Source organism: Haemorhous mexicanus, chromosome 1 (genome assembly GCF_027477595.1).
Source record: "Haemorhous mexicanus isolate bHaeMex1 chromosome 1, bHaeMex1.pri, whole genome shotgun sequence".
NCBI lineage: Eukaryota > Metazoa > Chordata > Aves > Passeriformes > Fringillidae > Haemorhous > Haemorhous mexicanus.
In genome coordinates this window covers 81317007-81333623 of record NC_082341.1, presented here as the reverse complement: position 1 = coordinate 81333623, position 16617 = coordinate 81317007, and the positions used below count along the sequence as shown (strand labels likewise).

The following is a 16617-nucleotide window of genomic DNA, read 5'->3' as shown; positions in this document are numbered from 1 at the left end:
CTAAGAAGTTGAGGGTGGAAGATGCATGAATGCGCCTGCGGATGGTCTCCAGAGCGTGTCGAGTGACTTTCAAAAGGGCATCAATGTTACGATCATTGAAGTAGGAAAGCAGTTCATTGGCTTCTTCCTCTAACTTTTCTAAATCCATTCTCTTCCTCTTTGCTGTAGGAGACAGGCCAACCCACATCTCACTGGAATTTTGTGAGGAAGTCAAGCTTTTTGATCTTCTTTCCTCTTCTGTTGCTAAAACATAATAAATACATTTAGTTAAATACACGTAAGGGACTTGAAAATACCATAATTCAACACCTCCACAAGTGTCTGAAATAATTTTTAGGAAGGGCAGAATTACTCATTTGTAATCTGCACCCCAGATTAACAGCCCTACTCCTATCTGCCTTCTTATTCAGTACAAACTGGTAGATTATCATCAAAATTTAAATATTATTTCTTATTCTCTTTCTCCAGGAAGTCCAGCAATTATCCAAGGCTACTAGGTAGTTCTATGGCATGAACCTTTCAAGGTCCAAGTTAGTTAGACCTATTCTGTAGATGATAAATGATTGCTAGATTATTCATTATCCAGGCAAATTCAAAGAGAAGTCTTTAGACATTAGATGCTATTCAGTACTTCAGTCACCTACGCTACAATGTCCCCCAACACAAATTATCAGCATGAAAAAGAAACAAACACCAAGGAATACAATGCCATCTTCTTACCTGTATTTTTGTTCCTTTTTTCACCACTGGGTAAAATTGACTTCTCATCTTCTTTACTGACCTGCTCCTCAGAGTCAAGTAACATGTTGATCAGATCATTAGCAGCAGCTTCCACCAGTGAACTTTTTAAGTGTAAAGTCTGAGAACCTTTTATACAGAGCTCCTGTTATCAAACCAAAACAATATGCACTTATTGTCACAATTGTCATGTCAATTTCACAGTCACAGCAGCCTTTATTAACACAAATGTCAAGGCCTAAGATTTGTGAAAAAAAAGAGATCTACATACAACATTAAATTGGTTTGCTCCAAAACACAAGATCAACAATAGATCAACAAGGCATCATAAATGTCTTTTAGCATTGTTTTGGCTTCTTTCTCAAATCACATGATTCATTAATTAATATTGTGAATCAATGTTTATAATGCCTAGTTTTACTAAAAGGCTCCCAAAAGCAAGGGCTTCTTAATTTTCTTAACTTTCCAATGAAGACATGGGAGATTCAAGACATCTTTAATCATTGCCACCTTACTCTAATTGGCTGTGCCATAATGAGTATTAGCCAATCATATTTCCCATTTACAGCTAAAAAGAAGAAAAAAAATCTACACAAGGTGTATTTATTATTAAAATAAACACTAAAATTATCAACTGGAGAGAGAAGAAATCCAAGAATGAGATTAAATAAAATTCAGAAATTTAATACAGTACTGTACATGTTTTTTCTCCAATACTTATAATGAAATCAATGAAGTATGCTTCAGCTAACTATAATTTTTATCAGCAATAGCCTTTCAATTTTTTACTTCTTTAGTATCTTATATTTCCCTCAGCTCAAACAAACATGACAACCTTTGTTTAATTAAAAATTAATAATGGGAAATATTCAGCCATTTCCAAATTTTAAGATAATCTTTGGCCTTCCTAAAGGTTCTGTTGAGTTGAGAGAGAAGGCAGATGTGACTTGTAATATCACAGCAACACTAAACAAAGTACTGTGGGATTTTTCCAGTAGGTAATTATTTTTGTTGCAGCAATTTCTTTAGAAACTTAAAGACACCTGTTATGTGACAGAAGTTATTTCTAGTCCCCTCTAATTAAAAATTACAGTAAGGTTACAAACTGTTACTATTTATATTGTGCCAATAACTGGGGCTCTTACACCACTTACTCTGCTAACTCAACTCAATTGGCCATTGTAATTGCAGTGTGTGTAATTGCTGTGTAGCAGTCCAAGTTTCCAAGTTACCATAGTGTGCAGAGAAGATTTTGTGCTCACTCTCACATATTTTTACCTTAGTGAATATACATTTTAGTACCTGCCCAATCAGGAAGGCAGCAGCAGGATCAAGAAAAAAAAAACTATGGATTGTGAGGTTCAGAAACTCCTACTAATTTCATATAATATTATTTTAAATTTTACTCTGTATTTAAAAAAAAGGTGAGTCGTTACAATGGCCAAAAGAGAAAAGACAAAAGAAGTAAAAGAACGAAGATAATCAAAACTTTCATTTTTAATAGTTATTCCTACAAGAGAAAAGGAATGGGGATTATCTACTTGACTTTCTACAGTCTCTATCAAGCAAAATTTTACTTCAGGAGTAAACACATTAGACATTACAACCTAAAATGCAATACCTTACTATTCCCTCACAAAATTATTCTGACATAATTATGACCTCAATCAGCTTTTTTTTTAAACTATTTACATGTTTATAGTTAATTACCCTCAACATAAAAGTATTTGGATGGTGTGAAGGAAGGGTGTTTTCCCAGAACACCTTTACCCAGGTACCCCTGCATATATTTTCCACATCCCATTACCAACTCAGGGGAGTGTAGATACTCATTACAGAATGCTTTCCATAGCACTTACTCTCCTCAGGCAATTGCTGGAGAATTCCCTTATTTAAACAGGAATAATGACCAAAAAAAAAAAAAAAATACTATCATATAGGTAAAATTTTTGAGTGATATGAAAGCATAAAAGAAATATCATACACTCTCTGGCTTGACATTAATAATGAATAGAATAGAACATCTCAGCTCGGATCTCTTTGCATTTGGTACTTTTGTTCCTTTTTAAGATCCCAGCCAAGCAAGGGGGGATTTCTGTTGTATCCCATGTATGCTTCATTAATTCTGCATTCAGAATTTTTTATCTCATAAAAAAGAAAAATATCTAAACTCAAAATCATCAATCTCTTCTTCATGAAACTTTTATCTACTAACCTTAGTCTTTTGAAGAAATTCCTCACAGCTCTGTGGTTCATCTTCTGGCAACATACAGAGCGGCACTCTATTCATTTCTTGAAGGACAGCATCAATACGAAATTCAACCAAGTCATTCACTCGATCAAGCAATAACTCCAGCCCAGCTTTTGAAGAAAACAGAAGATTCGAGACAAGATTAAAAGTTTGAATTAATAGCCTTTGCAGAGTCCTTCAGTGTTGTGTTACCTCAACAAACAAGAGTGTTACCAAACAACCCAGGGTCATTTTACCTCAACAAACTGTCATATTCCACTGTATATGAATTCTGCACCTTAACCAATTTAGTCCAAACAGCTAAACTTTTATGGCAAGCTTCACCACAAGAACCATAATTAACTTTTGGCATAACAGATACTTACCTAGCATATGCTATCTACATGTAAAAGATAACGATAATATTGTATAAATATAAACTATTGTACAAATATATAACTTATAGCTTTTTATATAAAATACAGTATATTTTATAAATATATAGAAGATTTAACTTAAAGGATATGTATTTCAAACATGAAGACATTACCATTTAATTGAGTGCCAACAATGTTTCATCTCTCCTATAGCTTGAACAAGTTACAACTTAGAGAATCTACTACAAACAGTAACTTTCAGCAAATAAAATCTCTATGCTTCAAACAAATGTTAGAGGCCACACAATAGTTAACAGAAAACAATCACTAGAATTTAAAAAGTTTAATAGCAATCTACTCTCAATGCTGAAGCTGAAATAGCAGCAAGGTGCCTGATCCAGACACAAATTACTTTTATTATTCAAAATTAAATCAAGCATAATGTCAGGCTAGCATCCAAAATGCACTTTAATCTGCCATTTCAACTGAAGAAAACTTCCGCTATACCTACTTATGCAATTTCAAGAAACAAAATCTGTTAGCTGTATAAATTAAGCTGAAGAAAAAGGAATTGGCTATCTTCAGAAAAAAGATGTATCTCAGTACAACCTTGTGATCTTTTGAAAACACTACAAGCTCATCTGTTTCCTAAAGCTGTTGTCCAAGATGTGTGTGCATTACTTTTAAAGAGATAGATGTTTAAAAAAACATGAATATGAAATGCTATTGAGCAATGACAGTGCCAGCTGAGTCAGTGTTTTATTCCTTGAAAAGTTGTTTTGTACATTATAGAAACAAAAAAGCAGGACTAGGAAAAGTCCAAAACCTAGGAGTTCTTTTAAAAAGTAGCCATCATTCTTTAAATTCAGAATACACTGGGCCTTGTGCACCATACTTTATGTTTGGTGTAATCCCAACTGCCTAACATATACATTAATAAAAATTTGATGAACATACAAGATAAAAAGAAGGTGGTGTTATAAAACAAATGTTTCATGAAATGCAGGACAGATGAAAATTCTGATACCTTTTATATAAAAATCAATAAGTGCAAATCATGTAAAGAACTGTAATCTCATCATATAACTTGCATACATATAGAACAAATAACCAGAAGTTAATGGAAGCAGGCAAGAAACCTACCTAGCTTAGAAAAAACTGTATTAATGTATTTCTCAATACTCAAGGATGTCCAGTTCAGTAACATTAGACCTGGCTGGATAGCATCATCTACATTTACTAATCGAGGAGCCACCAGTTGTTCAAAAGGGTGTTGTATTTTCAGTTTAATTCTTTTGTATTCTGCCAACATCAGCTGAAATAAACAATGAAAACATTAGTTAACATACACTGATTTGAACCTCTTCATGTACACACATTTACTACTAAAACTAAGAAAATTCATCTATATGCACATTACTGAAATTCTTAAGAAGTTATAATTAATTGCTTGGAAAAGATTTTCATTATTTTTGGCAGAAGTTCACTAAGTGTTGCTCTTTATACCTCTATATATATTATTTGTTCTGTGTGAAGCACTACTTCACACAGAAATGAATCTTTGATTGCACTGGTGCTAAGATGGAGTTAATTTCTTTCTCAATGGCTCACGTGATGCCATTTCAGATTTGTGACCACAACTGTGTTACAAACACACTGATATTTTGGGTACTGCTAAACAGCACTCGTACAGCATTGAGTTCTTTTCTGCTTCTCACACTACTCTGCTGGTGACTGGGGACACACACAACGCTGGGAAGGATTGTAGCCAGGATCCCAGCTGATTAATGGGATCCCATACCTATGACATCATGCTTAAAAATTCAAATTGGGAGAAGAAGGAGAGAAGGGAACACTCAGAGCTATGGTGTTTGCCTTCCCAAGTAGCTGTGGTACTGCCTAGTTTTACCAGATTAATTCCTCTTTTTTTTCCCTTGTGCATGCACCTCCCTATTAAATTGCCTTTATCTCAACTCACATGTTTTATATTTTAACCTTCAGATTCTCTCCCCCATGCCAAGGAAGGGAGTAAGGAAGCAGCTGTGGGACATGTGGTTGCCTACTGGGTTTAAACCACAGAATAATAACAGAAAAATCTTGCAAATTTCAGTTGGTAAATGAGTGTTAGAGAAGACAAAAAGCCCAAGGAAGCCCATCTTGGTGAACTTTCCAGCAATTCTAATAAGATCAGCCTTACCAGAACTATATTATACTATTTTCTTTCTAATGCCTCTTTAACCCTCTGATCTAGTTTCACGTTTGGCAATAACATTACGACTTAAAGTCATAAAGACTTTATTATTTATGGTTTTTTATTATTTCAAAGTAGTCCTTTGACTACTGTAAAGTCATTTGACTACTATAAACCTATAAAGCTATAGGTTTCTGGACATCTATTTTTGAATTCCCATCCTGAGTCACTGACAATCTTGCCTGTTCATAGGCAGATAAAATTATCCAAAGGACTTAAAAGACAAGAGAAAGGGAAGTTTCACCTCTTTTTAAACTGTTCCACAGACATCTGTGCGAAACACCAGGGCCAGAAAAACACAAAAAAGGCTGCTGCTTGCAGCATGCTTTACACTTTTTAAAAGCAGACCACTTGTTCCTCCCTCCCAAGTATCCTCTGAAAACAAATGCTGGCCAATGTTGACTTCATTATTGGATAAGAGATAAATTGCTTATCATTTAGAAAGCAAGCAACAGCACAAGGCATTTTGTAAGCCCCCTTTCCACCCCATTCTCATCTCTGCCCCAGGCTCTGCAGAGCTTCCCCAAACCCAGGTATCTGCAAAGTAAATTCACAGAAAACATAAAGCAGAGAACATTTTTTAAGTGCCTCAAGACAATCATACAAATAAGAAAATAGATTTGCAGATGTTTTCTTAGTGCAAAATCGCCTAGCTTCATTTATCCTCTTCCATATGTATAGAACCCAGGCATCTTAATGTGCAGTACTCATACATAAAATAACTAATGTAAACCCACACGCAAATTGTTGACAATCTTCTTGTACCAGTCTCTTTGCTGTTGAATAACACTTGCAAAGGGTGGAATTTCAAGGCACATGCGAGCCATGCAATCTGTTTCTCTGATTAAAGTTAATATTTGAGGGTCAAAATTCACAAATAATTCTCCTGTTTCTGGAGCTTTTACCAAGAGAGTTGCTTGAAGTCCTCTTTTAGTTAATTCAACCTGCAGGAAATAAAGTCACCATTCCGATCAGACAAGCCACTACAACAAAATACTTTGCTTTGCACATAAATATAACTTTTGAAGATACTAAAATCAAGTACTGCTGACAAAGATTGATACATTATACAAATCCAAACCAAAAATTTATTAACACGACATCTATGGACTCAAATGCCTAATAATCAAACTGCTATTTATCTAACAGATATTCTTATGTTGAGTCTTGGATGTTATAAAGCTGCATTCCACAGTCCAAAATCAAATCAAAGCCTTCGATTTTCTTGCTTTGACCATCTTAAATCTTAACCCTCATCTCCTTAGAACTTATTCTGCAATAAGGCTGCACATAACTTCCTCAATGAATTGAAATATTCTTGAATAATCTCTTCAAATATCATCTGAATAAACTTATCCCCATTTCTCCTTTCTCTTCTTTTCCAATAGCTAATAGATATCAATTGGTTATCAATAGATATCAATCAATAGACAACCAATCTTAATGATACTGATAATTATAACCAACACCAGGGCAAATCTTTTAAAATACTAAAATCAATGTTTATTATAGATTTTTTTAAAATTCTTAAAAGCAAAGCATAATCACACAAATGGTTTAACTGCCTTATTTAAATATTAGAAGACCATTTGTTCTCTGTGTGATCACAAAGGACAGCATTCCTTAGACCACCATACACTGAAAATTTGGCTGACACCAAAAAGCAATCCTGCCTTAGGCAGGCAAATTTTTCCTACATTAAAAACTTTGCTGCTATTCTTATTTTCCGGTTGTCCTTGGTTGGCGTAACTTTCTTGTTCTTTATTTACTCCTCAAATTTCATGTTTCACAGTACATTGAGATGGAGCTTATTTCTAGGCCATAGTTCCAGAATCATGGATATCTTTCAGTGCACTGTTTTCTTTTTCTGTGGAACACAGAACATCTGCACGACCTTTCAATGTCTAAAATAGGGAGCATACTGCTTGCTTCAGCAATATTATGTACTATCAAGACATTTTACACAGCATTTTTCAAGAAATAATCTAATCAATTTTTGTGAATGAAGATGTCATGTTCTATCCACTATCATCAGTCTTCCAAGAAAAAAAAAAAAAATCAATGGCTTTAAAGAGAAGCTGGGTTTTTTTTCTGTAAAGTTCAACAGCAAATCTTACTGTACTCATTTTTGAGCTTCATAATTATTATTCCCACTCTCAAGTCTTCCTCTCCTGTTTATGTTTTCTTCTCATGCAGTTTTCATTGTTAAGGTAACAGAAAATGGCAGTGGAAATAAGGGGTATATTGAAGGCACAAATCTTACACTGCTAAATAATTATAATAACTTTTACACTTCCAGGTAATTTATTATTTTAATATGTCCAAGTTGAACGTCATTTGCCATAGCAAAAAAAAAAAAAAAAAAAAATCTTTTCTTATTACAAAAAAACCCAAAGCTGGATTTATAAGATGTTAACCATCCAGTAACAAGTAGAAAAAAAAAAGGGGCAAAAATGTTCGGAATACTCAGAAAGTGACACTAAGCTTAACATTTACATTGTACAGAATTTGTCTTCCTTTTGCATTCCCCACAGGACACTTGCCACTCTCGTGGGTTTTTTTTTTTTTTTTTGCTCAGGAGTAGAGCGGGAGCTCCACCTTGTGTTCTGTGACCCTCATGTCCACACCCGTGTGCGCTCTTCTTGCCTCGAGAGAAGAGACTACAGAGCAGCAGTCACTTTTTTTTTTTGCCATACCTGCTAGACTAGTGCATGTATCTTAAAGTGAATATAATTTTCAGGTCTTTTCAATTCATATGTGTATGTTCCAAACTTGACATTTTGTTCAAATCCACCTCTCTTTGTTCCTACCTAACGAGTATAGAGTTGGAGCGGGCTCAGGAAGTTAATATAGCTGACAAGTGTGATTTGACAGCTACAGGAGAAAACAGACAGGTGACAAAAGATCAGTACAGATTAGAATCAGAACTCAGATGATTTGGACCTCATAAAGGAAGGCACCACTTCAGGGGAGATGCCTGGGATGTTAGAGTTATTTCAGAAAAGATGAAAGGCAAATGTACTTGACTGCTCCATCAAGGGACAGTACATGTCAGAAAATTTGATCACTAGATCATCTAGCCGAAGATGCAGCCCCACAAGAATCATACATTCTCCTTAGTCTATAGATGAGACTAGTCAGTGAAAACTATCATCAGTATACTTTGGATGATTCCAGCTCAGTACTGGAATCAAAAAAGAAACTGAGTCCAAGACACAAACACTAAACAAATGCAGAAGGTTTCCTAAAGCATTACAATTCATTCCATAAAATATGAGGGATATGCACCAGCTCTCTGCGAAGAGTACATGAAAACATATGAACTTCCTATGCTAGCAGAATAAGCATTACAGACCTTTCTAAGTACAATAGCAGTTTTCATTACTGCCTGGAAGCAGGACCAACTATATGCAGGTTTATGGTGCCAATTTAGGATATGGTGTTCCTGAGCCATAATGTAGAATGAAACAACAATTGAGGTACTACTGTTCAGGTTCCTTGAGTCCTAACTTGCACTCAACTCCAGATTAATCATCAATAATATATATTCAGCACTAAATCTCAATGCTGCATATTTTATGTACTCTAATATTGCAATCATTTCTCCTGGAAAGGAGAAAGGCCCCACGTGCCCCTTCCCCCACACACATGCATCCTAAAATTGTCAATAGGAAATTAAATTACTTTGTACTGGTTCTGATTGGGTTAATTTTCTCTGTCGGTATTTCATTACCGCCTGGAAGCAGGACCAACTATATGCAGGTTAATGGTGCCAATTTAGGATATGGTGTTCCTGAGCCATAATGTAGAATGAAACAACAATTGAGGTACTACTGTTCAGGTTCCTTGAGTCCTAACTTGCACTCAACTCCAGATTAATCATCAATAATATATATTCAGCACTAAATCTCAATGCTGCATATTTTATGGACTCTAATATTGCAATCATTTCTCCTGGCTTACTAAACCAAATTGACACCAAAAATTCCCACTTACAGTATCAGACAAACAAATATGCTGAATCTTTAAACTACATTTCCCACTGCATGTCAAATGCACGTGTGGCAAAGGAAGGATCAGGAAAACCTTATATATTCAGACTGGAGAAAAGGCAGCTGATACCTCTGGTCCCAGATCTGGTCCTAGACTACCTTTGAGAAGACTGATGTTTATCAGCACCAGAGACTTCCATTGGTGTACAAAAGCTGGGCCTGAGTTCCAAAAACAACAGGCAAATGCATTGACAGGTGTCACACTACCTTCAAAACCACAGTCTGGAGATTCTGATCCTTCTTTTTCAGCTTTGCAAGGCTGACACCAATTTTTCTATAAGATGCTCTTTGACAAGGCAACAAAGAAACTGGAAGTGGAAATTATGCCAAAACAATAGTAGAAACTTGCAGAGATTTTGAGGCTTTAAAGTAGCCCCTGCAGAAGTCATCTGATAATATAAAGGTAGTCAGAGGTTCTATGTGCAAAACCCAAGAGGGTAAAATGAGTCAAATGAAATATAGAATTTAAGGTAAACCATGCTCTCTGAAGAATATTGGGCTACCAAGTGTTCTGCCTGTAAGGCCCCAAACAACTTGCTCAATGAGACACGTAAAAAGGGTTTGTGGTTGTTCATGTACCCAGAGCTGCACGCACGGGAGAAACACCGACCAGATATTCTCAAGAGAGAGAAAAAGACTCTACTGACAACTTTAGAAAATCACAGAACTTTGGCAAAAGGTTTAGTACCATATTCAGTCAACATAAAACACTTATCAAAGCATCAACTTGGCCCATCCAACTTCACAAACTCTAAGCCCACTTGATTTTAAGTTACTCCAGAAATTCCAAGAGGGAATTAGAAGAAGAAAGACAGAGAAAGACCAAAAATATACAGAATAGCACGCATATAGCTGTCAATTCCGGGGTTTCAGCAGAAATTACAAGAGAAGGTAGAGTCAAGACATCAGATAGTTTCATATACAGCTTTAAATACTCTTTGGCTTTCCTAGGCCCTTCCCCAGGGTGGGACTTCCAGTCATTTGGCCACTCAGGAGCTGGGTTAGGGGCTCCAGAGGTGGATGTGGATCAGTGCCTCTGGTGTGCCAGGGATTGGCAGCCTCTGCAGGGCTGGAATGCAGGCTCTGGGGTGGGGGGTGTGGGACAGTGCACTGCCTTGCCAGGGCAAGGCCCCACTTGCCCCTTCCCCCACACACATGCATCCTGAAATTGTCAATAGGAAATGAAATTACTCTGTACTGGTTCTGATTGGGTTAATTTTCTCTGTCGGCATTTAATTTCCTTCATAGCAGCTTGTGTGGTGTCATCAGATTTGTTATCAAAGGAAAGCTGATAACACAGGGATGTTCCAGCTGAGCAGTGCTTGCACAGCATTGAGACCTCTCTTGCTCTCACTCTGTCCACACAGTGACTAGATTGGGGGTTGGGAGTGGGGATGAAGGGTGCAAAAGAGGCTGTGAGGGATCAAAAGCAGGCAGATGCCATGAAATAACAAAAGGATGTTACAAAATAAGCAAAGGGTTATTCCTTGCCATATAACATCATGCTCAGCAGTGCAAAGGGAAAGGCAGGGGTTGAAGGGGTTAACCACCCTCTGCTCTGGAATTGGTTAGACATTGACTGGAAGATGGTGAGAAATTTCCTCTGCAGCCCTTTTTTTCCCCTTTCTGTCTCCATTTCTCTTTCACTAACTAAACAACTTACCTGACCCACAAGTTTTCTTGCTTTTGCTTTTCCTTTCCTCTTCCCTGTCTCACTGGGGGTGCATGGGGGGGGAAGTGAATGAGCATTTTGTGGTGCTTAGCTGCCCACTAGGTTTAACCCACAACTGGCTCAAAGCTCACTTGTGCACTGAGTATGCTTTTATCTGTCCAGACTGGATGCTTTTTACATGGATATTTACAGAGTGTACCCATGGATTATCACTCAAAATTTGTTTTATCCAGAGCAGAGAAAACCTCTTTGTCTGCTTTCACTTTTGGCCAACCAGCTGATAAAACTCATCTCCCCACACATGACGATCTTGCACCAGTCAGAAGAATGTAGTAGAGACAGAGGGGCAGCTAAGCCTACCACTGGATAGTCATTATATGGGCTTTTTTCTAACTTCACAGTTATGAAAGGTCTTTCAGTTGTTCCTAAAATCAACTACAGGTACTACAGGCCCTATTTTTTAACAGGAACACTTTCTTGTGAAATAACTTTTCTTATTCCATCCCTCACTTGAGAGTCATCAAGGTTAAGCATACCTGACTACTGCTACTAACCAGGGATAACACCATTTTTTATTTTTTTTTCTCTAAGGAATATCTTAATCAAAATCAGCTGTCTTACCTGCTGAAGCCATTCCCTGTGGTAGATCACCTCAAATTTCATAAGAACTTTTGCTACTTTGTTGTAATTGCGGATTATGCTTTTGCCATCTGGTGTTTGTAGAACTGCTGGATGTCTCTGGAAGGTCTCCATGGGCTCCTTGATCCTATGGAATAGGTGACGTGCCCACAGGATCTTGCCAGCTATTGGAGGCAGATTGCGAGCCAGTGGAGGGTCCCTCTTGTGCCTAGTGTAGATCTCACAGACACTTTCTATGTCATGGCCATAGTTTTGAAATATTTTCTGATACTTTTCATCAATGCCAAGATTTGGGATTTGCAATCTGCTTGGAAAAATAATGAGAAATCTCCTTCAACACTTCTGAAATATACTTCTAATGCATTGTTGGAAAACAGTTGTTCCAGATTCCCTTGCATGCTTTAGAAAATAACAACTTTGGCAGCAGAGTTTTCAGCTTGAACAAATGCTGTCACAACCTGATTCCAAGCAACAAAGATTTAGACCAGATGATAAAAGTTTCCAAGTAAGCCTACACATTTTCTGTTTTGTCACTGTTTTCAAACACTGGGCTGAAATTATGTGCAGCAAACTGTAACCAATTCACCACTAGCAGTCTATTCTATTAAACAGATTATAATGCAAAAACTGACAGAATAAAGAGTGATTCTGTTTTGCAACAATGTTAAATTATAAAGACAAATTTTACTGTTTCTTACTAAAAGCATTTTGCTCTCTTCTAACTGCATTGTGGCAACAAATTAATGTCATTGTTCGAGTACAAAGCTAAGGTAAATATGCTAACAGACAAAGTTTTCCTGTTCTTAGGCTGATTTTGAAAGATGAAGTTCAAAGTCCACTTATATTTTGCAGTTTATGATACAAAAAATATGGCTTTTATTCATTCAAACTGCTAAGACAACTCTTAACGGGGGTTGAGTTGGTTTTGTTTGTATTTAAGAAAATGCCTCCTGCTCTCCTCTCCTTCCCTCCCCCTTCCCTTTCCACCATCCTCAACGTTTTATTTCCACTGCCTGGCAGAGTTTTAGCAATCTAAGTAGGGCATATTACCTTTCAAATTTCTGCAACATACTCAGTGCCCTTTCAGTGTTCAGCATCGTTTCAAAGGTGATGTCCATGAACCTCCTTAATTGATCCTGAAGAAGAGTAAATAATTCTACATCAGATAAGTCCCTAAAGCACACATCAAATATGCCAGGTTTTATTTGACAGGGTTTAACATGCAATATATTAGAAGATAATTTGTTTATGTGAAACTAATCACAAGAAATATTATTTTTCCCTTTATTTCTTCCCACAATAATTAAAAAAATCACAGCCAACTTTTGAGGCATTTTCTTCCCAAGTTCCTTCTGTAGCTCTGCAACCAGCAAAAGCTTCTATACTCTCCAAATGTTTCACCATGTTGACAGGGCTCAAAGAATGCTTGCTTACCTGTCTAGCAACCAAAGCAAGACAAGCTTTTTTTTTTTTTCTGCAGATACCCTTTCCTTTCCCCAGCTTGTGATTTCAGAACTATTGGAAAGTTAATTATCTGACTTATTTGTACTACGCTCCTATTCACTCAATGAAATCACCCATTTTTGTTATTCTTGCCAGCATACAGTAATGAAAAATCCTTTCTTTGGAGGACCCCTATGGCCCATTCCATTAAACTAGTGGAAATATAGTAAATAGAAGCTTCAAAGTGGAAATATATTGGAATAATTTTTCAATTTCAGAATACAAACTTTGACATTTGCATATTTTTTGAGGCAACTCAGAGAGGATAATAAGGACTCCTCAATAAATTAAATTATTTTGTATAAATTTTTGCTGCACATATTTTGTTTTATTTTGTATAAAACCTACATGAAGATCATTTATGTCTCTGCAAAACTCTTCATAGTCTTGGTCAAAATCAGTCTTCCGCTGATCCAAGAAATCATAATCCTTATTCTTCATGTTGTCAACAATGCCCTAAACAATTTCACAGAAATAGAAAACTATTACCAAAAAATGTCTTATGAAAAAGACTTACCACACCAAACATTTAGCACAACAGGCCGTGAATGTTCACATTTTACCTTTGTTAATAGTTTCCAGTACTTACTGAGTAATATAGGCAAGCCCCTTAAAAGAAATATTTGCAGGAATCAAGTTGGTGTAATGTCCATTCAACTTTCATTTGTATTATTTATTTCTGCTTTAAGTCAAGTAGAACTGACAGAAAATTCAGACTTGCTTTTCATCAGACATGTTTTACTCATTAAACATTCTGTCATGCAGAAGAACATTTCTATTAAAAACTAAAGTTCAACAGAGAAAAATATCTTCACATCATTATTTTCCATGTCCTTTAAACAACTGATTCCATGTATAAATAGACTATTCAAAAAGCACAGTGAGATGCAGCACATCACCAGCCCACAATTTAGTATTCCTGGCTTCTGTTACACAGCTGCTGTCTACACACATGAAAGTATATCTTAATCAGCATCTCCCTTGAGGTGCACACACAGATAAAGGATTTCTAATGATAGACTACTGTTTAACATCCTAGTAGTTTACCACAGTGTAACTATGAAACTCAGCATATTTCCAGCTCAGCTGACTTCCATCATTTTATAGTAAGTCAACTGTAATTCAGTTTCATTGCATTGCTGTGAATAAAAATTCCATCTTTTCCTTAAACAACAAGCAAATCCTAGATAGGAACTAAGTGTTAAAGCATAAAGAACAGCAAAATAGTTAACTCCTATTGTAAAAATTTTTAAGATATATAATCAGTCACATACTAACTATAGCTATGGTTCACATCAAATACTTCAGTACCTCAATTTTGTCACTTTAAAGAGAAGTGTGATCACTTTTGTGCCCTTTATACAACCTATGCAGAACCTTCCACATAACATTTTTTACCTAAGTATCCTTCATCCTGAAACACAATTGACTTGAGCTGGGTCTCACACAAAGTTCTTGTTTAAGGACTTGGGTGCTGCAATGGATAATGAGGTCTAGCTGTACAAGGTTTGCATCGCAGCCTGGGCTGATGGTCACTGATGGCAGCTTTTCAGACACAAATGCCCCAAACAAATTAGATTCCTGTGTTCCAGCCGACCAAAAGACTACCTTCATTGGCTAGATCTGAAAATTCTCAGCAACCTGGGCTGCTGAGAAGCCTGGTGGTACAGCTTTGAAGAGCAGCTCTTGGAAACAAAATTTAGAGCAGTCCACACCTCTCCTGCCCACATGGAACAGTCTTGGACTAAGCTATCCTTACAGCTGTGCCCTAGCTTACTCTCAGAAGACTGTAGAACAGAACAAAGTGGAAAACTGGCTACTGTGAAGGATGTATGAAAGGAATAAAAGCCCCAGTCTACAGAGGGAGAAACCCAAACCAGGAAAGACCACAGAATGGCCACATTTTACACTACAGTTATTTCACTACAGCAAACTGATTGACTCCTGACCATAACAAAAAGGCCAAGGACAAAGTAAAGCAAACTAGAATGACATATTTTCCTGTACAGCCACTGACTCATATGTGATCTCAAAAGTCTGTCCACAAAGTCCACACATTGAAGCCTTTTTAATTTATTTCAATATTTACAGGCACCATAATTATGATACTGCACTAATAAAGTTACACAAAAAATTAAGCTAACTCAGGCTCAGTAAAAGCAGGAAAGACTCCATTTGGTAGAAAAGAAAGCTATCTGAGAAAGAAGGAAGGAAAAGAACACAGCATATTTATATTCTCAAAAGATCTCCTTGTTGCTCAAGTCACACTTCTCTTAAAAAAAAAAAAAGAAAGAAAACTCCTTAGTAATATTAATAAGCCAAGGGGCACTCACAGCGAGCCCAACATTTGTAGGGATGGAAATGTAGCACATCTCACTTTTTCTCGTGATCATAGCACAAAACCATGCTCCCATTACTCCTGTTACAGTCACCCCGCTTTGTTGCTTTTTTCAATCAGCTTTGATTTTAGCATAATTCTTTCACATGTCCACTGTCACCTTTTCTTTCATCTTGTCTGCTCATTTCCCCAGGAATCACATAGTTACATTGCTATTACGCAGTAATTTTAGCACAATTAAAGAGTTAATTTTTCTCTCAATAAACACTTCCTTAATTTTCATCATTTTCTCATAAAGGTTCAAGTTAGACTGAACCAATGTATAAAATCTAATGTGTACCTGGAATTTCGTGATCATTCCTTCCAATCCCTCTATCTTAGATTCCTGTAGAACTGAGTAGGTTCTCATAGTATTGAAAACATCTATTATCTTTACAAGACGACGATGAAAGGCTTCAAATTTTCCAAATATATACATCTCACTAAAATCAAATTGTCTTTCAGCTGGATTTTGTTCCAAATTCTCTTTTATCTTGTGGAAGCAATTTTGATACTCCTTAAAACAGAGAATTTAAAAGAATGTCAAGTGTATAACAAAGGCACCCTTTTTAGCTAGAACAAAATTTACATAGACAGATACTATCCTAAGCTGATTGCAAGTAGAAGTTTCATCAATAAACAATCATGAACACTATAAAGAGAGTAACAGAATTTGCCTCTGAAAACTAACCCATCAATGCCATTACAAGATTACACACTTCATCAAATGACCAAACTGCACATGTCTGTATTTGTACATATCCTTAGCTAGCGTGAA

General features: G+C 36.4%; 1 protein-coding gene across 2 annotated transcripts in view; it reads right to left on the bottom strand.

The window, feature by feature from the left end:
• Positions 1-16617, bottom strand: part of DNAH5 (dynein axonemal heavy chain 5) — a 113736-nt gene that overhangs the window by 82259 nt on the left and 14860 nt on the right. For both annotated transcript variants that reach the window (XM_059852160.1, XM_059852247.1), the window contains exons 11-19: positions 16141-16356; positions 13811-13918; positions 13010-13095; positions 11942-12263; positions 6334-6540; positions 4489-4660; positions 2954-3099; positions 721-883; positions 1-243 (exon numbers count right to left, since the gene is read on the bottom strand). In XM_059852160.1, coding sequence (XP_059708143.1) covers positions 1-243; positions 721-883; positions 2954-3099; positions 4489-4660; positions 6334-6540; positions 11942-12263; positions 13010-13095; positions 13811-13918; positions 16141-16356 — 1663 coding nt within the window. The remainder of the gene's footprint in view (positions 244-720; positions 884-2953; positions 3100-4488; positions 4661-6333; positions 6541-11941; positions 12264-13009; positions 13096-13810; positions 13919-16140; positions 16357-16617) is intronic.